General features: G+C 40.9%; 1 protein-coding gene across 1 annotated transcript in view; it reads left to right on the top strand.

Moving 5' to 3' along the window:
• Nucleotides 1-599: 599 nt before the first annotated feature.
• LOC102288845 (LHFPL tetraspan subfamily member 4 protein) overlaps nucleotides 600-24,267 on the top strand; it is a 45,942-nt gene continuing 22,274 nt past the window's right edge. Inside the window, exon 1 of the mRNA XM_005944059.3 lies at nucleotides 600-1,994. Within this exon, the coding sequence (XP_005944121.1) occupies nucleotides 1,586-1,994 (409 nt within the window). The 5' untranslated portion in view covers nucleotides 600-1,585. The remainder of the gene's footprint in view (nucleotides 1,995-24,267) is intronic.

Raw genomic sequence — 24,267 nt, 5'->3', positions numbered from 1 at the left:
TACAAGCTTTTCAAATATGCATAGCTACTATTGCCATGCATGCATTTGAGAGATGTATCTTATATAGCGCTTTTCTTTTTAAACAGCATGCCTCTTTCACCCAAACACTTGTTGTTCTACGTTTAACTGATTTCTATCTAACATTCACACACAGTACCGTGAACGCATCGGCAGTAACTATGGGTTCAGTATCTTGCCCAAGGATACGTGGACACGGAGACCCTGGCAGTAGGCTAAGGGGTCGAACCAACAACCTCCCCGTTAGTAGATGACCTGCTCTGCCTCCTGAAACACCCCAAGAGCACAAAAACGGGGGGGGGGGGGGATGCTATGTAACATGAAAAAAGTCTGTATTTCATATTTAGATTTTGCAAATTAGCCCGATCATGATAGAACTGGAATGGTTTGAATCCGTGGGTAACACCATCGTGGTGGTCACTGTGGGTCCGGAATATTTGTTGGTGTGATTTCAAATTTAAGGTGAAGAAAGGCTGAGACGCGCTCTGATGCAAATCCGCCCCCCAAGCTTCTCCACCCCTTATGCTGCTGCTGCGCCCGCTTACGTGAACGCGCTCCAGCGCTGTCATCAGTACAACATCAGCATCTTTCGGGGGGCGCGCAGAGAGAGAGGGAGAGCGAGAGAGAGAGACGGGAGGAGGAGGAGGAGGACGGAGAAAGCGAGAGAGAGAGAGGTCTGAGACACACTGGATAAAGGCGACAAAAAGCACGATGATAATGGAGTCGAGGCGGTGGAGGATGTCGGATTTACGAGAAAGGACTGTTGAAATTTGACAGAGGGCTCGTGTTAAAGGCTGGTCTCCATCTTTTTTTTTTTTTTTTTTTTTTTGGTTTTCCCTTTTTCGTTTCACCGCGTTTGATTTTTTTGCCCCCCTCCCTCCCCCCACATGCTGCGTGGACAGTAGAGGCGAGCAGAGGAAGGGGAGCACCCCGCGGATCCCTGGGAAGCTAAAAACGGGGGTCCACCGCTGGCGCTACAGGCATCTCATCTCACGGATGGTAATAAAAGGACATCCTGATGAAGACAGCTCTGGACTGATGGATGAGGATGGAAAAGCAGCTTTAACCCCCTCCACCCAGCGACTGTGAAATAAAGGGGGGGAATCCTATTGTGATTTTTTTAATTGTTAATCATTTATAGTGTAGCCCTGAGGAAACGAGCCTTAGACAGCAATGTTGAATCACTGGTGTTAGTAAATTATTCATTAGGAGTATAGGTAGGCTATGATTTTTGTATTGCTTCAATGTAGCATTCCCATTATTCTTTCCCCCCCACTATGTGTAGTCTTGTAAGATCACACACATATGTGCAGGTCTGGTTTTATCGTGTGCTTATGTAGGCCCTTTTAACAGCCAAGAAACAGCCAAAGCGAGGGAAACATTAGCTTTCGTGTAGAAGAGAAGATATTATCTGAATAGTCAGGTGTGTCGAGCTGTGCGGGGGCTTTTACATCTTTTACATCTTTTTTAAATATATATATATATATATGAGAGTGTAAAGAAGAAGCGGGACGGGGGTGTAAAAAATATCTAAGAAGAAGGAGAGGGGAGAAAAAAACGACCAAACATGTTGCCTTCCCAAGAAGCCTCCAAGATCTACCATGACAATTATATGCGCAACTCCCGAGCCATCGGGGTGCTGTGGGCCATCTTCACCATCTGCTTCGCCATCGTCAATGTGGTGGTGTTCATCCAGCCCTACTGGATCGGCGACAGCGTCAACACGCCGCAGGCCGGCTACTTCGGCCTCTTCCACTACTGCGTGGGTACCGGGCCGTCGCCCAGCCGGGAGCTCACCTGCGTGGGCAGCTTCTCCGACTTCAGCTCCATCCCGTCCGGAGCCTTCAAGGCGGCCTCAGTGTTCGTGCTGCTGTCCATGGTGCTGATCCTCAGCTGCATCGCCTGCATGGCGCTCTTCTTCTTCTGCAACACCTCCACCGTTTACAAGACCTGCGCCTGGATGCAGCTGCTGTGCGGTAGGCATCCCCCCAATGTTTGTGCCATGTGTCGCTTAGAATGGAAAGTGTGTTTGGAGTCGCGGGGAACCAAAGAAACGTAATCAGGTGAAAAACACCCCCCAAACCAATCTGGCAGTTCTGCTTCATTTGCAGCAACCACTGGTGTTGGTGTTGCTGTGTGCAAGGATGGATTCACCAAGGCTCTGGTCTTTAAAATAATAATGATAATGTTCACGTAAAAATGGATAGCCACTTAAAATCCGCTGGGCTCTCTTAGATAACAGAAGGTATCGTAACAATGCAACCTTATAGGAAAATGTTCAAAACGATTACAAAACAAGGGAGACGTGTGAGGTCAGAGTGCTGAGAGTCAGCGGCTCAAGCCTCCGTAGACTCAGGAAAATCTCCTGACTTCTCGAATGAGAAAGGTGAAAGGTGTAGTCTTTAGGGGTGTGTAGGCTATGTCTCATTTTGCATCTTATTAGAGGTGAAATACAGATTTTATTCCAATATATTTATTTGTTTATTTTTAAACTCCTGCAATGACAGCCGGGAGACAGTAGGAATACATTTTAGCGAAGCGCACTGGAAGCAATAAGGCAGGCAGCTGGAGCTCCCCAGAACGTAAGCATTGATATTCTGAGGATACACCACTGCATCTGTAAGGAAAGCGGCAGGATCACTGCTTTATGCCGATGTAATGCAAATGCCATTCATTCACTCACTCCACCCGTTTGTAGAGGATATGATGAGGGCGGGTGTGATATTTGCGATGAGACGGAGATGGGAATTGCTGTGACTGAGGGCTTATAACAGGCCCTGTTGCTATTTTCAGGGATGATACCCGGTCGATTGGATTACTGTGTTCAGGGGAGAGATGCTTTGTCCCTTCTTTGTGGTTAGATTGTTAGATTACACTTTTTAGAAATGATTAGGGACAAATGGTGGCTTTTCCAAACACATGGACACACTGAGTTCCTGCTGTCTTCTTGGGATGCGGAAGAACAGACGTAGCTTCGACGGTTCAGTTTAGATCTGTGTGGCTGTGGCAGCCACACAGATCTATCTCAGTAAGCATCTACAGTTGTGGCAACTGTAGATGCTTACTGAGATGGTGCTGTAGTAGAAACAAGGGATTTTTTTTCTTCTTTTTTTGGAATCGCTTAAATATCACCCGTCACTGGAAGGAAGATCAGGATGTCTGCGATTACCAGAGGTTCATCTCCAGGCATTACTGCATGTTTCCTGACATTTAATGGCATTAGCCATTAGCCTATGGAAGGATTTTTAAATGAGCAAACAACAAAAGATGCACGATTACAAGAGACCAGTGGCAATCCAAATTAAATACTTATTTGAGAAGCTGGAAAAAAAAAATAAACCAAAATAAAATAAAGGAATAAAGGAAACCACAGCCTCTTATCTAACGTGAATTTGTTACTATTTGTGGTGTTTTAGCGAACATAACACAGACCCTTCATTGTGTTTTGGGTCACATTTTTAATTTTGTTCCCATTTGTTGTGTTTTGGCTAACAATATACACTTAGAAATTTTGTATTCTGTGTTGTTTCTTTTGTTTGTGACTGTTGTGTAAGAAAAACTGTCAGCACATTTATGATGAGATGACCACGTTAGCAAGATTGGAGTAATGAGTAAAGTGAGCTCGGTGCAGTGTATCTCAGAGGGTGCTAAAAAAAAGAAGAAAAATTCATGATCCGTCTCATATAAGCAGTTCTCCTAGCGAGCCTCCAGTGTATATCTGATTTCTTTATAAGCTGATCAATGTGATAAATAGGCCAGGCAGAATAGCGTGGGAGTCAGTTTTCTGTACAGAAACAGTCAGCATACTGAATGAGAGGGAGGGAGGATGACGGGGAGGCAGAGAGAAAGAGATCAGCACTTTTTTTCCTCCTGTATTGTTCTTTTCCTCATCCTCATCTGCCCACTCTGTCCTCTGTTGTGCCGAGTGTGTCGAAATCAGCAGGAATCAGACACAACAGCAGAGGTACAGATTTTGCTTTCTTTATCAAAACCCGTATGGCTTAATAGAAATTGAACCTCGGTCTTCCCGCACACAATTAATCAAGCACAACAACAGCAAGGAGCTTTTTATGAGGAAAGATTCTAATGTTTTACATAAGAATGTGGGTAAAAGGAAATCTGCCTTTCTTAGTTGTTGTCTTGTAAAATTTTAATCACGGATCAGTGAACACTGTTGTTCAGTCAGAGCTGCTGGTGTCTCATGTACATGTGGTCTGGTGACACACATGTGGTGCTAGGGTGGCCTTACTCTTAAGTCATGACATTTTAAAACAAACCACAACCTTTTCCTGAATTTAAGCTCTATGAACAAAAGTGCTGGGCCACACACACCTACAGGAGGTGCTAAGCTGTGAAGCTCCTGGTGCACAGGTTTTGTGCTGATGTTAATGCCAGAGGATGTTTGGAAGTCTGCAGTTATTGAGTCAGCAGAGCTTTCGTGGCTAATATGAATAATGTAACTCAGCAGTCTGCAACCCTGCTCTGTAACTTCACGTGGTTGGCTCATTCATGGCTCACTTGCTATGGTTTCCACTTTGTAATAATACAAGAAACCTCATAAACTTGCTCGTTGCAATAGTGGTATCTAATTCCAATGAGCTTGTTAGAACGACTTGTTCTTTCACACTTTTGTAGAAGCAGACAGCATGAATAGGTGCTTGATTTTACTGAAAACACCTCAATTGAAAGATCAAGGAGTGTAATACATCTAATACAGTTTATGTGCTCTTCAGATACAACTTTATAATAGCAAGTCAGTTCATTTTAATCCAACAGGGTGCCTGTTTTCTAAACATTTGCATAGTTTCATCAGTATCAGTTACAGATTTATCATCCAAATACTGTTAATAGATGGATTAAAGACCAGCTGCTAACCAATTAGCAAACACTAATACTCAGTTCTTTGTGGTTTTGATTCAACATGGTGCTGGAAATATTCTTTAGAGATTTTAGTCCATAGTCATGTGATAGCATCAGTCAAAGGAGCTTGCAAAGAAAAGCGTCTGGACTTCTTTAAGTTACTTGAAGACGTTTCACCTCTCATCCTAGAAGCTTCTTCAGTTCTAAGGTCAAATGGTGGAGAGTCCCAGATATAAGCCTAGTGGGAGTATCCCCCAAAGAGGGACAAAAGGACCCCTGATGGTCCTCTAATCGCCTGAGTCAAGGTGCGAAACTGGGTGTGGGTCCCAATCTCCAGACGCTTTTCTTTGCAAGCTCCTTTGACTACGATGACCTGGATGACTGAGAACCTTCACAGACATAGCATCATACAGTTACTGTAGATTTGTGAATCTCCTCTCAGTTATTGTTCTCAGCTGACAGCAGCTGCACCCAGTTGGTCATCTGCTGCTGTAGCCCATCTGCATCAAGGTTTAACATGTTATCCATTTAGAGATGCTCTTCTGCATACTTGGTTGTAGCTACTAGTTATTTGAGTTCCTGTTGCCTTCAGCTTGAAGCAGTCTGGCCATTCTTGTGTGATTTCTGACTCCAACAGTGCATTTTTGCCTACAAACTGTCGCTCTCTGTATATTTTACCTTTTAGACCATTCTCTGTAAAACTCTAGAAATGGTTGAGTGAGAAAATCTCTGCAGATGAGCAGTTTTGCAGTTCTCAGACCACGTGTCTGGTCCCTACAAACATGGCACATTAAACCCACTTTAAACATTCTTCATTCTGGTGCTCAATTTGAACTTCAGCGAGTCATCAGAATGTCTGAATGCATTGAGTCGCTACCATGTGATTGTCTAAATAGAAATTTGCATTAATAAACAGTTGAACACGTGTATCCGATACAGTGGCTGATGAGTGTACGCTTAGTGGTTCCTTTTACAGTTCAGAAGTTGTGTTCTGTGGCTGTCACGTTATGAACGGGGGATTGTAAAAAAAAAATAGGTTTGTGGAGCTATTAAGAAAATCTGAATGTGAGGCAGATATAAATGTTTTTATTAGAGATGATTGGGTAAATACATTTTATAAACTGAAATGAGACTGGTTGATTTTCCTAAAAACACCTCAAACTATGTTTCTTAACTCTGTGAGATATAAGTTATCATTGTTGATGACCCTAATCTTAACCCTACTAAACCCTTGTTTTAGAGAGAGGCAAAAAACACTTAGGAAAAAGTGTAAAGTTTTTTATGCGTCAGAATTTTTGCTTTCTTTGTCTCCTGATTGCAAGACATGGCCGCATGATTTAAAAATTAAATATTCCCATTTAATAGGGTTTGGGTTTGTAATATCACCAGTGGCATTTCTAAAAAACGACCTAAAAAAGCAGAAGTATAAATTAACAAAAAAATTGAATTACAGAGGCAAAGTACTACAAAATTCACATTTCTATAGCATTCGCTCTAAGTTACCTGAAACAGGTAGGCCACCTCCTCCAGGAGGTCCATAACCCATCAGCAGGACCAGTGTCTGCCCCTTCGTGCAAGGTGGAACAGGCTGAGCACTGCCAAAGCTACAAAATGACCTCAAGGAGGACACTCGTGTCAATGTCACTGACCAAACAATCTGAAACAGATTTTATGAGGCTGGCCTGAGGACCCCACATCCTCTAGTGGGCCCTATTCACAGGCCCATGAAATCCTTGGACTCATTGTCAGATCCTCCCCTGGTTCCTGGTGGTGCACAACAGTGCACTTCATCATTTGGCAAGAGTATGCAGACAGTTCCTGGAGGATGAAAGAATGAAGGAACTGATACCACTGACTGGTCCCCATACACACCTGACCTAAATCCAACAGAATACTTCTGGGACATTATGTTTCGCTCCATCTGACACCACCGGGTTGAACTTCAGACTGTCCAGGAGCTCAGTGATGCCCTGGTCCAGATCTGGAGATCAGATCCCCAGGACTCCATCTATTGTCTCATGTTGTCAACATAAGTCACTTTCAGAAAATCACTTTAATGTTTGGGGTGTCTTTGAATTCAGCCCTCTGTAGGTTGATCATTTTCATTTCCATCAAATGATGCGGCATCCTTTTTCCCCCTAACACATTACCCAGTTCATATCAGTATATAGAGCCAGCATGATTTTTCCCTAGTTGACATCCAATGTGTTTTCAAAGTGTTCCTTTAATTTTTTGAGCAGTGTACATAAGAATTAAGCAGTATGAGGAATCAAGTGCATCAAATCAATGTAGCAGTCCTGAGTCTACTGAAACAACAGATAAACGCCCCTTCATGTCCACCATCCAATGCCCTCAGGCGTCCTGATGATTTAGAAATCTTTGTTGAACAAAATTAACAAAAACTGAAGATTTGTTACATAAAGGTTCTTTTTTATGGCGAAAGGGTTGTATGTCCCTCTCTAAAGATCCAAATACGTTACTTTTGTAAGTCGTATAAAAAAAGGATGGAAGATTAGATCCAGAATTTATTGCTTACCATATAAGATAGCTAATCTTATATGGTAAAATTATAAAATATGGTTATATATAGTTATAAAATGTCAGTTTTATTTCCTCTTTGATATTCTGCTTTTAATTTGTGAGCACAGATCAAAGTTACTGAGTGGGGTTTTTTTTTACCTTTTCTGTGGACTCATATGATTTGTGGCGAATGTAAGTCATCTAGAAGGCTGGCCGAATGCCACTCACCACCTTGGAAATGATCATTTAATCATCCCCTCTGCCCTGCTGGTTGCAGCAGCAGGTCTGCTGGCACAGAACAGTGACAGACTGTACCACAGCAAATACAGTAAGAGCCAATCTGAACCGCTGGTGGCTCAGATTGGCCTAAATGAACCAAAAGGTATCAGTTTGAGCCAGAATATTGCTGGTCACTTAGAGTGTGCTATAGGAACAAGAAGATTAAATAGAAACATCTCCTCGTGTTTCCATCAGCTGAAACTGCAGACACATTCACACATCTACACAGGTCAGCGATTTTCTCACTGCGGTTTTGTCCTATATTCTGGGTAAGTGTTTAGTCCAGTCAGGAAACTAGTGGGACCTACTGGTTAAGTATTGGTAAAACTGAAGATAAAAGAAGAAACTGGAACATGGTTCAAAACACTGAGATGTGGGAGTCTTGGCAGAGCACGCTGACACATTGTGTACTGGCACCTATAAGCTAAAAATAGGCCAGAGTTGTCTTTTACGTACACTCAACTGGAATCACAAAATCCTGCTGTACTAAAACAGGGGCCTGGATCGCGAAGCAAAACTATGTCACAGTAGCTTGTTATTCAGTTATCTTTGGGCTTAATTCTGTATTACAAAGCTTGCCCACTTAATTATGTTATATTGTGTATGTAATCATGCATATTAACTATCCTGACTATATCAAGTATGTCCACATCCTGCTGATGGTCTTGTATGCTTCAAGAGATGGCCGAACAACAAAACCCTCATCCACTGCAAAGCTCATCAATGTTAGCATGAAAAGCATTTAGGCTAGTGGTTGATCAGCCGAATGCAAAGTATTGAAAAAGTGCTCCATAGCTGTATGAGAACAATTCCAAGAACTTTAAGTATTTACAGAAATGTGACTGTATTTTTTTTTCTTAAAGAACTTTAGCTTACTCTATGGCCTAATCTACAATACAGTGTGTGATACTATCATGTGAGTATGGACTAAAATGTCTAAAGGATGTTTCCAGCACAGTGTTGAATCAATGCCATCAAGAATTAAGAATTGACACGAGCCAAAGAAACAGCCTCAATTGGCTTCTGTTTAGGAATTTATTTATCATGTACCAGCTAAGACTACTATGCAATAAGAATATGTAATTAGTGAAGAATCATGTGCTATATATATAAATTAAAGAAATCATGGATGTAGTCTCAGGGTGTGAAAAGTCAAACCAGTGCAGGGACTTAAATGTGTGTTCTGTAATCTATCACCAGCAGGTGGCAGTACATGATCTATGACCTCAGTGAACACTTTTCTAATTAATTTATGGTGTCAGTCATAGATTTGAGGTCTTATCTAATGCAGCATCATGTTCATTTAATAATATATGGTTTTTAGGGTGGTGTGGTGGTTAGCACTTTTGCCTCAAAACAAGATGTTCCTGGGTTCAAATCCATCATCTACTGGAGGCTTGTCTATGTGGAGTTTGCATGTGTGGCAACCTTCTACCAGAGGCCATAGAAATTTGGACCACTTCTCTCCAAGGATAAGGGTTTGGGATGGTATGACGACATCTAGACCAGAAGACAAGACTATTAGAGAATCACTGAGGGCAAATTCAAAGCAAAGAGGCTCGGGTGGGGAAATCAGGCAGAGCCGAGACCGCTGGGAGAGCCAGCAATGGCCTGTGCTCCTTTTGAAGCTTGAAGTGTCTCGATTTCATATTCAAACCCTTCCCTCACTCGTCATAGTTTGTGAAAAAAGTCTACAACCCAATAGGTAACATCACAATAATTTAGATTCAACAAGCTGCTGGAACCCTTGAGATGGTTGCAAGGGAAAATCCCAGTGAATCAGCAGTTTCTGCAATACTCAGATCAACCCCCGGGACTAACAGCCACACCACATCCAAAGTTACTTAAATTACCTTTCCTAATCATTCTGATGCTTGGGTTGAGCTTCATCAGGGTACTAAGGGGATAAGTGGGGTATAAAATATTTCCATATTTGGTCAGTTAACTCTCCAGAATTTAAAGTTGGCTTAAAAAATGTAGGTGAATTTTAGATGTAATTACAGGTATTACTGACAGCGACACGTGCTTCAGACTAGTCTGAAAACATGCACCATCACAAATAATAAAAAGTCAAATCGCCAAATTTCCCCTAGAGAGACAAATCACATCCAAATGGCATCTCAGTTCCACTTTTCCTGTTGCACAGACCCTATTGATAATTGATCAGGGACTGCACTTAAACAAAGAAATGTTCAGTTTACAATCCAAACCAAAAGCTCCAAAAGTGGGTTAGGGCCAATAGAGAATCAACAGCCACATGCTAATAGGTGATTTTCCTCCCATCTTCCCCCAGTTGTGTCACACCTGGATGGGAATGTGAATAATGGGATCATTTTACACTTAGAATCTAGACTAAACTGCAGTTTTTTTTCCTTCTTCACACAAAGGAACAAGTGGAGGGCTAGATTTCCCCAAAGCACTGTAGGTCTGTGAATAGCTTCTCTGCTCACACCTTTGCTTGGATTTAGATTAATTCAGTGGAAAATGCTCCTGGGAAAATGGCTAGCACTTTAGTTTTAATTCACCTTACTTGAACAAAGATGAATTTAGTCTAAGAACCTCAGAGGAAATTCAAATAGGATTTCAGCGTTTACTTCTCACAGAGATGGCGAGGTCACTTCACCCATCAACTACCTTCTCACTCCACCCTCCTCCTGTTTTCCTGCATCCCTCTGGCAATGAGAGGTGGAGGAACAGGAAAGTACCAAGTTAATCGTAGAGCTCAACTGCTCCCTTTCTCACTCCCATCTCCATCAGTTCAGTCCACTATCCTTCTTTCACATCTGACCTTGGCTGTTGCAATATTAAACAGAACTAAGCAGGACATGGGCTGTGGCACAGGGGAGGAGCCGTGTAGGGAGAAACAACCTGTCAGGGACTGTTCAGCATAACTCTGTGTGTGTGTGTGTGTGTGTGTGTGTGTGTGTTCAGCATAACTCTTGTGTGTGTGTGTCTGTGTGTGTGTGTGTGTGTGTGTGTGGGCTCTGTGGTAAAGTTAAGATCTTGTGGGGGTATAGTTTTGCTTCCAGTCTGAATGTCATGGAAATAAATGACCTGTAGAATTAGTCTAACAGATACTGAGGCAAAACCACAGTGCAAATAATCTAAAAAATGGTCATAGGAGATATACTTTTATATAAATAATCTTGAGTAATTACATTCACTGCTCACTGCAGTGCTTCTGCATTGGGTTTAAATTTTCCAATATTCATTCGCTCTTACTGCTTAGATTAATAGTGGAAATTCATTCAGCTCCTCCAGACTTTTTTCTAACTGCTCTTATAATAAGAAAAAACTGTTAGGAAACATGTCCAGGCTCAACTTTTTAAAAACAAAAACTGTGTCAAATTAATCTACATTCACAATGAGAATAAACATCTATTCATCCATTTTGTTAATGTCTCGTCCAATTCAGAGAAGGGAGGAGGCGGAGCCTATCTCAGCTGACTCTGGATGAAAGCTGGAGTACACCAAGGTTAGGTCTCCAGAGCAAAATAAGAATATACTGTTCAAAATGTAAACTTAATTTCATTTTCTTTTCTTTTTTAACATGTTTACAATTTTGAAAGGAAATCGTGCTGTGTGTGCTTTTTTTCACTCAAAGTTAGTCTTTGCGTATGATTGCGTTCTCTTTTTACTCAGCTATTTTGGAAAGACTGTTATAAATTTGAGGTTCACTGATAGTTTCTCCACATCTACAATAGAAAAATGCAGTTTTGAACTCCAGTCATGCAGAAGAAGAATTTCATTGCTTATTATGTTGCAACTACTTAATACAGCTACACGTGCTGATAATAATATCCACAGTGAATATAATACTTACAAGAACATAATGTAATGTGCTGCTGGAGGAGATCAAGTCCTTGGGGGCTTGCAGAATTAGGCAGATGATGACCTTTCCATCTCATGGGCTGTCTCAGATGCAGGAACAATCAATTTTGACGCCACTACAAGTAAAAAACACCGAGCACTGCAAATGATTTTGGTACTAGACCCTACTAGAGTTAGTACTAGAGTTCTAGTAACGTCACCCTACATATGTTGTTGGTCCTGACAGACAGCAGTTGTAATTTGCACAGCCATGAGATGTCTCTGAAAGGGAAAATGTTGTTTTTTTCCTTCTTGTACAAACAGTGAACACAGTTGTTTTTCTGGTGAAGCAGCTTGAGTTTTCTCGGTTTCTCTCTGTTTTTCCTTGTTGTCCGTTTTTGTTCTTACAAGGATTCTGAAGGAAAGCAAGAGAGCAGCAGAAAGAGTGCGTAACAGCGTGTGCATGTGATGGAAGGAGAGGCAGAACGCGAGGGAGCAAAACACAGCAAATTCATTTGCATGTGCGTGCTGATGGTATGCTTTGTGTGTATCTTGCCCCCCCCCCCCCCCCACACACACACACACACATCTGTTCTCGCAACTGTGTGAGACAACGGGTAAATGTGTACATGATGGTGTGAGAGCTGAATGATTAATGAGAACGTTTTCTCTTTTCTTCTCTTGATGCAGTGTGGTGTTTTTTTTATGTATTTTCTTTTTTATGTATTTATTTTTTCTTTCTTTTCTTTTTTTGTTCTTGCTGCTGCAGTTAATGTGGCTGTGTGCATCCATGCAGCATGTGTGCACATGCACAGTAGATTTAAATAAATGCTGCAGTGGTCGAGTTTTTTTACATATATATATCTATATCTATGTATTTAAAGAGATGTATATGTGTCTGTGTGTGTATGTAAGACAGAGAGAGATGTAGCGAGAAAAAGTCTCCCTGCCTCTTGCTCACTCTTTCCTTCTCTGTGTCTTTCACTCTCTGAGATTTCTGGTTGGCTTTCCCAACCAAACGTACATGTTTTAATTATCAGGCACTTAATAAATAATTCCAAAGTCACTGGGGTGTTTCTAAAAATATCCTAACAGCTGAATAATGGATTCCTTTGACCCGTCTCATCATTGTCGCTCTCTGTGTATGTGTGTGTGTCTGTGCAGGAGTGAGAAACAAAGTCTTACATCTCATTGATGTGTAGTTAGTAGCAACAACGTAGGCTTGGCCCAAAAAAGGAGGGAAATTTGTGTTTGGCTGATTATTTGTTTGTTGTAACAATGCTTTTTGGTAATAAATGTTATACTGTTGAAAAATCTCATCGTATCCTCCTAAATGGTTCCACATTTACAAGGAAAAGCATTTGTGGGTTGAGCAGCATAGTCATCAAAACACGGACTAGTCTGCCACATAATCTTTTCACTTCCCCTTTGAGATCTGATTATTTTGAAAAGAATCCTTTAATTCTTTGGAGTATCAATATCAATATGAACCTAAGCATTGTTTAGTCCAACCACACAGATTATAACAACAAAACTAAGGCTTCTCTAAGCCCTACCAACCCACAAAATCTGCTCAGGAGCAGTTCAAGGTACACATCCAAAAGCTTAAACTCTCCACATCCATGCTTTATATGGCTGAACAAGCCTGATCCACAGAACCCAAAGGATCCCCTGTCAACATTGCTGATGTCAGACACACTGGCAAGGGTACATGCCCAATGAGGCAGAGCAACAGTGGGATTTTAATGTTGCGACTGATAACTTCTGTATGAAATTTCACATTCATTTTAAATTCATATTGTTCCTGCTGTTTATTTAAGACATTTCTGACACCCCACAGCAAACAAGTTCCTTACACTTTTTCAAAATAACTTTAGCTTTTCAGACTAAATTTCAAAATCCACAAACTGCACCATAATAAATCATAGTAGGTCATCTTTCCCAACAAAAGAAAATCTCCTAAAAGGTACTCCCAAAAATTCTCAAAAAGACAAATACACTTCTTCAGATTCATACTGGCACCAAGGATGCCAGCCTTATACAAAGCATCCATTATCCATTATTATCAAAGATGTAAGATTTTTTTTTCCATATAACTCTTGGGTGTCTTTATGTGATGCCTACTACAAGACAAACTTGTAGCCGATAAACAGGATAAGCTTGTAGCAGAATGATGGGAAGAGAAAAGTATGGAGAAGCAGAGAAACAGCTAATGATCCAAAGAATACCACCATCTGTTAAACATGGTCGAGGCAATATTACAGCATGGATATGTATGGCTGACTGTAGAAGTGGGTCACTGCTATTTATTGATGATGTGACTGCTGATAGAAGTAGCAGGATGAATTGTAAAATGTACATGGCTTTACTTAAATGTTCAGCCAAATTCTGGAAAACATGAAGCATACTGTAAGAGCTAACTGGGAGTTTTTCCATCTGAGTTGGAAGAAGTAGATGATGTGGCCACAGTAGAGAATTTCCTTCTTACATGCATCACTATTTGCAGTGTTTTCATTTGCAGCTTTAAAGTACTTGTAAAGTACTACATGAAGCTACGCTTGGTATTTACAAAGGGATGCAGTGACAAAATTGCATGTAGGGAGGTGGAATTTCACAGATTTTTGTGACTGCTCCTGCTGCATGTGCATATTTAAGGGAGTTCCTTTCTCAAAACGCAAAATACAGGGAAGAGAATGTTTAAATCGAGCACACAAACTGATATTGGTGCTAATATTTAACACAGAAAAAAGCATGTTTTATTTTTTTTTGCACTTGATATTGAAATGGGTCAACTGCACTTGTGTTAGAAGACAGCTTTAGTAAATCACCTATGAACTAACCACACCTATGAGCTAGGGCTGCCACGATTAGTCGACTAGTCACAATTACATCGACTATCAAAATCGTTGACGACTAATTTAATAGTCGACGGGTCATTTGAAGCTTTGTAAGATCCTGAAAGATGCAGGAATTAGTAGTAAATGGTAAATGGTAAATGGCCTGCATTTGTATAGCACTTTACTCAGTCCCTAAGGACCCCAAAGCGCTTTACACTACATTCAGTCATTCACCCATTCACACACACATTCACACACTGGCAACGGCAAGCTACATTGTAGCCACAGCTGCCCTGGGGCGCACTGATTTATGAGTGTAATAATGGACTGAAACAGAAGATGGCAGCACTGCATGAACAAGGATGCCAGCTGCCGTTAAACTCCGAAGAAGAAGACGCAATCTCCGGTATCGTAGCTGTGTCCAAATTCATGGACCGCATCCTCCTGAGGCCGCATTTGTAGGCCGATTATGTTACAGCGATGCGACGGAGACTGTCCAAATTCGAACACTCTGACAAATGCAGCTGACAAATTTGTCCTTCATTTCCCAAGATTTGAAGGATGGGTCGGGTTCATCCTTTGTGGCCCAGCCTATCCCAGAATTCATAGTGCGGCCCAGCCAATTAAAGTTTCCAACAATGGCGGCAGCTAGTTAGTTGAGATATTACTGTTCTTACTCTTTCTGGGTCACAAAATAAACTTTTAAGATATTTTCAGGTGAGAATGTAACTGTGTAAACTTCAAATATCTGCTTGGTTTATCAAGACACCACATATTTGCAAAAGTGCTTGTTTTCAGAGACGTCTGTTACCCACCAGCTCAATAGTTAGTTGGCCGGCGGTTCAAGGCTCACTAGAGCTGGCGAAAACAACAAACTCCTGGCAAATCGTTTTCAGATCCCCGCCATCTTTCGCTACTCAGGTTAAACTCAGGCACTTAGATAACTTAAAAATTTTATTGTTTGGCTTTTTTCAGTGTTTTATTTGTTCCTGAGTAAATCAGTTTGGCTGAGATTAAAGTTATAGTTTTCACACAGCTGAATAAACGTCACACAGAAAACTGATTAAACAGAATTGTGAGATGGTAGAAGTGTCCTGTTATATTTTAGATAGCAAGGAGCAGACAGCTGAGTTTATTAATCTTCACTGAGACAATCTGCAAATTTCATTAAAATTAAAAAGAAAAACTATCATCTTGTCTTTATTTTTAGTTAGCACATACCTTAAACACTTCAAGCTGTAAGCTAATGATAGTTATATAAGAGCAGATGCATGCTGGTGCAATAAGCTGTACGTTTTATGTCCAAGATGAGATCTGATTAGTGACTAATCAGCAACAAAATCATTCGTTTGTGACAGCTCTACCATGAGGGCTACTTGGGCATTGTGCTCACACATTGTTTTGCCCTGCTCAGTAAACACTAATCTTTAAGACAAAGTCTACAGTTTTGTAAAATGTGTACATTTCTACGTACACGGTACCGTATAACCATATGCAGCGTACATACAGCAAGTACATTAATAAGCAACAACTTTTAATTTAAAACAGAGAAAATTTACAGTGAACAACCAAACTGAAAGAAATAAAAAAGAAAAGCTCTGTGCCAAGTGGGCCAGTGAACCCTGGCGGCAGCAACATCTTGCAAAGTGCCCCCTCAGCAGTCCACATACTAACACTGAAGTCTCTCTCTCTCTCTCTCTCTCTCTCTCTCTCTCTCTCTTCACACACACACACACAACACACACACACACACACACACACACACACACACACACACAAAGCAGGCTTGGTCTCAGCACTAATAAAAGCTCTGTATATCAGCAAGCCAGGCCGTCCATTATATAGGAGGACAGCAGGCCAAGGTTTAGACACAGTAGCAGAGAAAAGGGCAGACCACAAACAGCTTTATTACATTATAGACAGGACATGGTGATCTCTCAGTGCATTCATGTTCACACCTTTCCACTCCGCTGCTCTGCGTTGGACTGAAAACTGCAGGGGTTTGCTTCCACATGGATGCCAGGAGTTAGAAATATTTATGGGGGGTTTTAGTATCTCGCCTCAAACGGTTTCCGCACCATCAGGATGTCGAAATGGCTAAATTGTTATATTGCAACATTATGTACTAATACTAATTTAATAATAGTACATGTAATGCTAATTTCCAGTTCTGATCAACAATAACTGATGGATATTGTTTTTTAAATATCAGTTATCCATATCAACTAATTCTACACCATTACATACCTCACTGGTAACATGTTACACTGTTTAAAGTGACAGCAACATGCAGTCTTAATCCGTACCATAATGGTTATGCCGCCATATTTAAATTGACCCTGTTATGTGATTCTTTAGCTCAGGCCTCTCACTGCTCTGAATGCCATGTTTCAGACAGCTTTCTACTGTTGGCACTGTGTGATGTCAGCGAGAGAGGACCTCTATAATATGGTCATCTCCGGCACACAGAAGAAGCTCCAGCCTCCTGTCTTTTAAACCTTCTATCCACAAGGGTCAACCAATTGGAAGGATGCTGGCTTAAAGTGAGAGAGTTTAATTCATATAGAGTGGAACTGTCACGGTCCTGGGTCAGTGACCCAGTGTTTTGAGTTTCTTGTGCCTCTGAGTTTTCTGTATTATGTTCTTAGTTCTCTTTGTTGTCCCAGTTTGTTCTTTAGTGTAGTGTCTTAGTTTGGTGTTCTTGTATTCTGTTTAGTTCTCTGAGTATTTAGTAGCTGCCCTCTGTGTTTCTTAGTTGCTCTGTCTCCCCTAGTCTAGTTTGCATCTGTGCTAATTCCTGTTTTACTTTGAAGGTCTGTGTCTCATGTGAGTGTATCCTACTTTGCTCCCTTGTCTCGTCAGTTCTGATTTCTCCCAGCTGTGCTCTCTTTCTGTGTCTCATTCCCCTCGTTACTTCCCATTGTATTTAAACCCTGTGTTTCTCTGAGTCAGTGTTGCGTCGTCCCTCATGCTGTGTGGAGCGCCCTGTGTCTCTCTTTGAGTTTTTAGTTTGTTGTTTCCCGGTTTAGTTTAGTTTGTATGTTTTTTTTTTCCTGCCAGCCAATAAAGCTGTGACTTTGAGTTAACACCTTGAGTCTGAGCGCCTGCATTTTGGATCCACATCTCCTGCCTGCCACATAGCGTTTCATGACAGGAACCATGTTTTAGTGAGATGGGAACAAAGCCAACAGACAAAGCTGAGGACCAAAACCTGTAGTTTCCCCAATACCCACTCAAGGGTTCCTCTAAAAGAGAGACAATCTCCATAGACTATGCTATATGGCATGGTTTTCCATGGCTGAGGAGTTCCTCTTGATGTTATGTGCAGGTGATCAGGGTTTTTGTCCATACAGGATATGTTAAAATAGCCAACTAAACAGCGTTTTTAAACCTGGTCCGAAAAAATGTTGTTTTGGCCTCGATGGACAGTTTTCCCTTCGTAACGACACATTCATTTCGGCCTAGGTGTCAAACATAAGGCCTGGGGCCCAGAAACAGCCCGGCAAAGACTTCAGTCTGGCCCACTGGATGGCTTTGGAAAATACATTTTGAACTTTTAACTTTATGTATTTTACAGCTTGTCACACTGACAAAGACCTCCCCCACAGCCATTCACACTACACCAGAGTAATGTAGCAATAGATAAACAGTTATCTGACAGAAGAGTTCCTGTTTCTTCATTACCATATTATTATTATTATTTATTTATTTTTTTTACGTGTTACAAAATCTTTCCGCTTTATAATTACAGGACAGTTTGGCTATTAGAATTTTTTCCATAATTTAAAAAATTCAGTTCTTTCAGTTTAAGGCCAAAGAGCTGTGCTGACAGATTTCTTTCATTAACTCCAAAAGGATTTCTTCATTATTAAGAGAAAACTGAGACATACTGTTGAAACTTCTTCTTCTTCTTATAGTGAGATATCTCAGAGACTAAATGTGCAGTTAAACTACTGACAGAAACAGCAGTTTCACTGGTCTGGCCCACTTAAGACCAAAGTGCCACATATGTGGCCCGTGGAGTAAAAGGAGTTTGACATCCCTGATTTAAACACTTTTTTCCTATGCCTAAGTACACTCACACACACACACTCCAACAGATGCACTGGGGGCAAATCAGGGTTCAGTATTTTACCCAAGGATACTTTGACATGTAGAGTGCTGTAGCTGGGTAATCGTCCACTGACCTTCCCATTGGTAGGGCTACTGGTTCAAATATGACTGAATCACTGAATTCATCCAATATGACATGCAGAAACCAATGGGTGATGTCACTCGTTTAACTACAAGTTGTGGTTATCCACTGCCTCTACTGTAAACTCAAAACATGGACCACTGGCCACCCATAAGCCAAACTATCAGAAAATAGCAAACATATTCTCACCTTTTCTTGGCCTCAGTGTGTGTGGTAACTTGTGAAACAAATGCGAAACAAAACAAGCTTGTAATCGCCCTCTGATCTAGCTAGCACCACATTCTCATTAAGATTTAACAGCATTTCTAGTAGATAATGGCAGTTGGAGTAAGTATGAGTCCCATGTACTAATGAGAAGGGAATGAATTTTAGAAGGGAGGGAGGGTGGGGCAACAAAAAGAGAACAAACCGCTTGCAGTGAAGGGGAGTTGTGTATAGATGGAGAACTGGAAAAGGAGTGTATGAGGTGTGGTCACGCTCTTAACATTCAGATAAATTATCTCCAATTAAACACATCAGCTGTACCTTCCAATTTCCTTATAAAGCAATGCTTAAGAATAAAAAAATTTAAAAATACTGGTGACCGCCAGTTCTACCCCTCAGGGTCCTAGCAGATACACCTATGATATCAATTTCAAAATCCTACGTCACCTACATGGCAAGTTATTGCATTCCCCACCCTGAGTGTCCATGCCGCCCTCCCACCCGCTCTGTGGGGTAATGACAATACCCCATCAGCCTTGTATGGCTAAGGAGTAAAAGGGTGTTAGATGATGTCACAACCATGTGATGGTGGTGTTTAGCCTATAACTACTCAAGTCAAAATTACTTCACACACACATTTATATTTAGCACACTCATGGTATTTTTAGAGGACTTATATAATCATTTTGGGCTGTCGAGAATGAAGAAAGAATCCGTGAAGATTGTAGATAAGACAGTCTGACAAAACTGTTACGTAACAAGCCTATAAATATCTTTAGACACTAAAAATAAAAATGATTCACGGTCTTTTTAATGAGCTGGATCACAATCATATCCAGGTGGTGCATTTCCAATTGTCTTCCCTGGTTTGATCTGCTTTGATGCCTCCTAACAGCTGATTGGCTGTGAATGCTGAGCTGAAAAGAAGTGACAGGAGGTGATGAACTGAGATGAGTGGGGGGGGATGACATAAGACATGGAGTGAAGCTTCAGTAGCCATGCGACTTGATTTCTTTTATTCTTTCACTCATCAGCTCTGTTCTTCTCGCCTCCTTCCCATCCGCCTTCTCTGTTCGATCCCTCCGCTTGTTGCCTTTGAAGTTCCTTCCTTCCAAGTTCAGAATGCAGTGTCTTGAGAGAGTGGAGGGGAGGAAGGAAGAGGAAAAACCCCAACAACTTCAAAGGGCTTTTCTTGGGTTGTGGGAAGGTGGGGGTTATTTTTAGCCTGCTGGTGCCCACTTAAAGGCTTGAGTTGAAGATGAAAGAAAAAGGGGAGATAGAGGAGAGTGCACAGAGAGTACATGCCACATGATCGTTGCTGTCATACTAGAATGCTATTCACAAAGAAATGGGTTTTTTTATCCAGCGTGTACTGTGCTGAACACTTTGCTGCGGAGTTCCTGATGCTTTAAACCGGGGGTCCCCAACTCCAGGCCTCGAGGGCCGGTGTCCTGCAGTTTTTAGATGTGTCTGTGATCCATCACATCTGATTCAAATGGCTAAATTACCTCCTCAACATGTCTTGCAGTTCTCCAGAGGCCTGGTAATGAAATAATCATTTGATTCAGGTGTGTTGACCCAGGGTGAGATATAAAACCTGAGGGACAACGACCCTCAAGGCCTGGAGTTGGGGACCCCTGTTTTAAACGGTGCATGCGCTTACACGTTTTGCTGAACTCAACTACCAAATACATCTGAGTATGTTAACAACACAAGTTACTAAATACATTTGAATAGAGGCTTGATTTAGAAAGAAAATGCATTACATGATGAGAGGTTACATATTTTAGGTGAAACTGAACTAAATCTCATCTATGCCGCTAACCTTCAGTCTATTAAAAACCAAACCAAAGAAAAAACATTATTAAGTGCGAAACAAATGTGGGTCCGTCTCCATCATAGGTAGTATGCTAGATGGGGCATCCTCCATAATTTATTGTAAAGTCCTGTTATTAAGGCTCAAGCTTGGTGTTTTTCCACTTTTGTCATTGTGCTCTTTAGAAACCAGATGGTACAGATCACACCACGATGCCGCACAGCCATTGGCTAACAAACTCAATCACAAGTCAGCCAGTCAGCGTACACTGAATGCATAAAAATGTACAAATGTATAATAAACTCATCAGAAACATGAATTCACTGAGATCAGCAGGTTTTGCCCTTGTAGACATTAAAAAGAATGCATATTTAGGGCACTTTTGCAGTGGCGTCACTTGTCAAATCCGGGAGCTACATCAATCTTTTATGGAGGATCATTACAGCCACAGAAAAAAAAACCTCATCCAAAATTTCGAGTTAGCTCTACCAGTCAGCTCTGTGAAAGTATATAATTTCCTTGTGACTACGAAGCTGAAGCAGAAGGCGGATGGCATCAGCTGTCCAACGGTTCCACATAAACACATTGACACCTTTTTTGCAGTTATCATCGCATTCAAAGCTGAAGAACCTGGCACCAATGTGTTCACTTTTGCAATACATTGGTAACTCACTGATATTGTTACTACCCAAATGTGTCTGCGCCAACTGCTACTGGTTAACAAGGAAATCACATCCTTCACAGAGATTCTTGTTTGGGAGAGCTAACTCAAAAACTTTAAAAATAAAATTTTTAGGGATTTCAAAATTTCAGAGATTAAATTTCAAGTTATGGATATCCGTTTTTTCAACAAGCTACCACATTGTCTGTACGAAGAATTCATGATTCTGGAGAGTGTTTGCAGACAAACTCATGTCTTCCATGCAAACTACTGGTGAGTACAGCAATCTGCTAGTGCATAAAAGTAATCACAATGCAGTGAAATAGCTTTAGATCCCCCAAATCTGATCTAACTGAAAGCATAATGCTACATTTTGTTTTGTTAGTAATAACCTGGTCCCAGCATCAAAGAGTTAAACACGCCAAAAAGATGTTGCAAGTCACAGCATGCAGTCATTCTTGTGCATGCTCACAAAAGCAATTTGTGAGCATTTGTTATGTAAGTTGGAAATTGTGAATCAGTTCACAACTTTTAGTCCTCTGTTGTGCTCTTGCATGGGTTGGAAACATAGCATTTCATTGTAATGCAAAAGAAAAATGAGCACAGAGATTATCTCATGTTGTAATTCTCAGAGTTCATGTTGCAACTTTCATGAAATGTGCACATTCACTTGAATTCAAATGGAGAAAGCAAGCCGCAGAGTTAAAGGAAAACAACTGTTTGCTCTGCAAACAGGGTTCAACCAAAATGGCTAATGGATGGGACTTTAATACTTTAGTACATTACATTACTCAGCCATCTATGTCCAGAACACAGTATAATCAAGGCCTTACTAAACATTTAGTAAGGCAAAGGTAAACTCAAGGCAACAATGAGAACCAATCAAGGAAACAAATGTAAAATCCACAGACAGAATAAAAGATGTACATTTTAGCAGGTTTGTTTTGTACTTTGGGTCTGAAAAGTGAAGCCAAAGCAAAAATCTTTTAAACCTACATTGTTTTTAATAGCCAGTAGGGGGCGACTCCTCTTGCTGTAAAAATGCTTGTGGTTGTATTGAAGTTTATGGCAGTGGTGTCCAAACCCAGGCCTCGAGGGCCAGTGTCCTGCAGGTTTTAGATGTGTCCTTGTTCATCACAGCCATTTAAATGGCTAAATTACCTCCTCAACATGTTTTGAAGTTCTCCAGAAGCCCGGTAATGAACTAATCATTTGATTCAGGTGTGTAGACCCAGGGTGAGATCTAAAACCTGCAGGACACCGGCCCTACATGCCTGGAGTTGGCCAAGCCTGCTCAATGGGGAAACAGCCCTCAGCTTTTACCTTAGTAAACACTGTCCTGATGAGTTTATGGTCTCAGCTGGTAGTTTCAGATCTTACTGAACAAACAAAACAAACAAAAAAGGTCATTATTAGTTGGACAGAAGAATTATCCGCCCTCACTGGCTAACGATTGTCAATCATAAGTCAGTAGCCAATGAGAATGCAGTGTCCTCGTTGTCACAGTTAGTAAAGCAAAGGTGGATGCTCTCCTGCTGGAGCATTTCCTACATTTATGTTGCATGGTTATTAGGACTCAAAGCAATAACTTTGGCTACTGTAGATTTAAAATTACTGACCAAGCCAATGTCTTAAGCAATGATTGTAAACGCTGAATTATAGTAAGGCATAACACGAGATGAGATAATATTTAATTTCCTGCCAAAATATTAGATTAAAAAAAGTTTTGATAATTGCTTACAGCACAAATAAACTTTAAGTGGTAAACAAATAACATGTATTACAGAGGGAAATGGGCTAGTTAATGAGTTGCCATGAGGCTCAAGTATGGTGCCCGTCAGGCTCTCCAAGCCATGTTTCTAAAAAGCCCACACTCAATAACTTCAAAGGTGTTTCCAACCAGATGGGGAACATTCATCAAAAATCCATAAAACATGTTACCTGACACTCATTACTCAGTTAATGATTTTACCATTCCTCATCTATGTTAATATTTTGCATAAAGGCCATAAAAGAAGCTAATAACGTGGTGATTTCCCACGATGATTACTTCCTTTGCTCTTCAATTCTCTCATTACTTACTGTGTTATCCTCATTATATTCTTTCTCATTACATTCCCCCATTACGCCTGCAATCATTCTGTCAGAGGAGCGGTCACATTTTTAAATGGCGTAAATTTCAGCTCAAAATAGGACTCCTTGTGTTTGTATGTTTACACAGAGAGGTGGTGACTAATCTCATATCATCCCTCATCTGTTGCTGTGAGTTCACCACCCACCATATTCTCATGATGGATTGCCAGTATATAAAAAGCAGGATCTTCAGAGGGAATCCCTAATGTGACAGGGTTCAACCAAATGACTAATGGATGTGGCTTTAATATACTCAGATCAATCACCTTCATGACATTTTAGAAAACCACATCTTTTGGTGGAATTCATTTGTTTTAGAACCCTCTAAGTTGTATTGTTTTACCAAACTGAATATTTTATATTTACCCTTTCCCATTAGAAAAACTTCAACATTTTAGTCTGAGACCCATGTTTTCCTGACCATTTTTATACACTAAGCTGTCTCAAAAAAGATGGAAAAGCTCATTGTGTTGCTTGTATGTAGTCTAAGGAGCTTGGAAAGAAGAGCGTCTGGATTTCTTTAAGTTACTTGAAAACGTTTCACCTCTCATCCGAGTAGCTTCTTCAGTTCTAAGGTCAAATGGTGGAGCGTCCCAGATTTAAGCCCTATGGGAGTGTCCCCCCAAGAGGGACAATGAACCCCCTAATGATCCTCTACCTAATCACACGAGCCAAGGTGTAAAAACGGGTGTAGGTCACAATCAGTTTCAGGTGAACTCATTATGAAACCTAGCCCCACCCTATCATGTGATTTCCTGAGGTCATAAGGCCCAGGATGTGAGTGGGTGCTGTAGGTAGTGCTTCCAGGAAATAGCCACACTTTTGCTAAAATGTAAATAAATGTAAATGGCCTGTATTTATATAGCGCTTTACTAGTCCCTAAGGACCCCAAAGCGCTTTACATATCCAGTCATCCACCCATTCACGCACACAT

This window comes from Haplochromis burtoni, unplaced genomic scaffold (assembly GCF_018398535.1).
Source record: "Haplochromis burtoni strain Fernald_Lab_line unplaced genomic scaffold, NCSU_Asbu1 Contig_390, whole genome shotgun sequence".
NCBI lineage: Eukaryota > Metazoa > Chordata > Actinopteri > Cichliformes > Cichlidae > Haplochromis > Haplochromis burtoni.
This window is presented reverse-complemented; position numbering and strand designations above follow the sequence as displayed.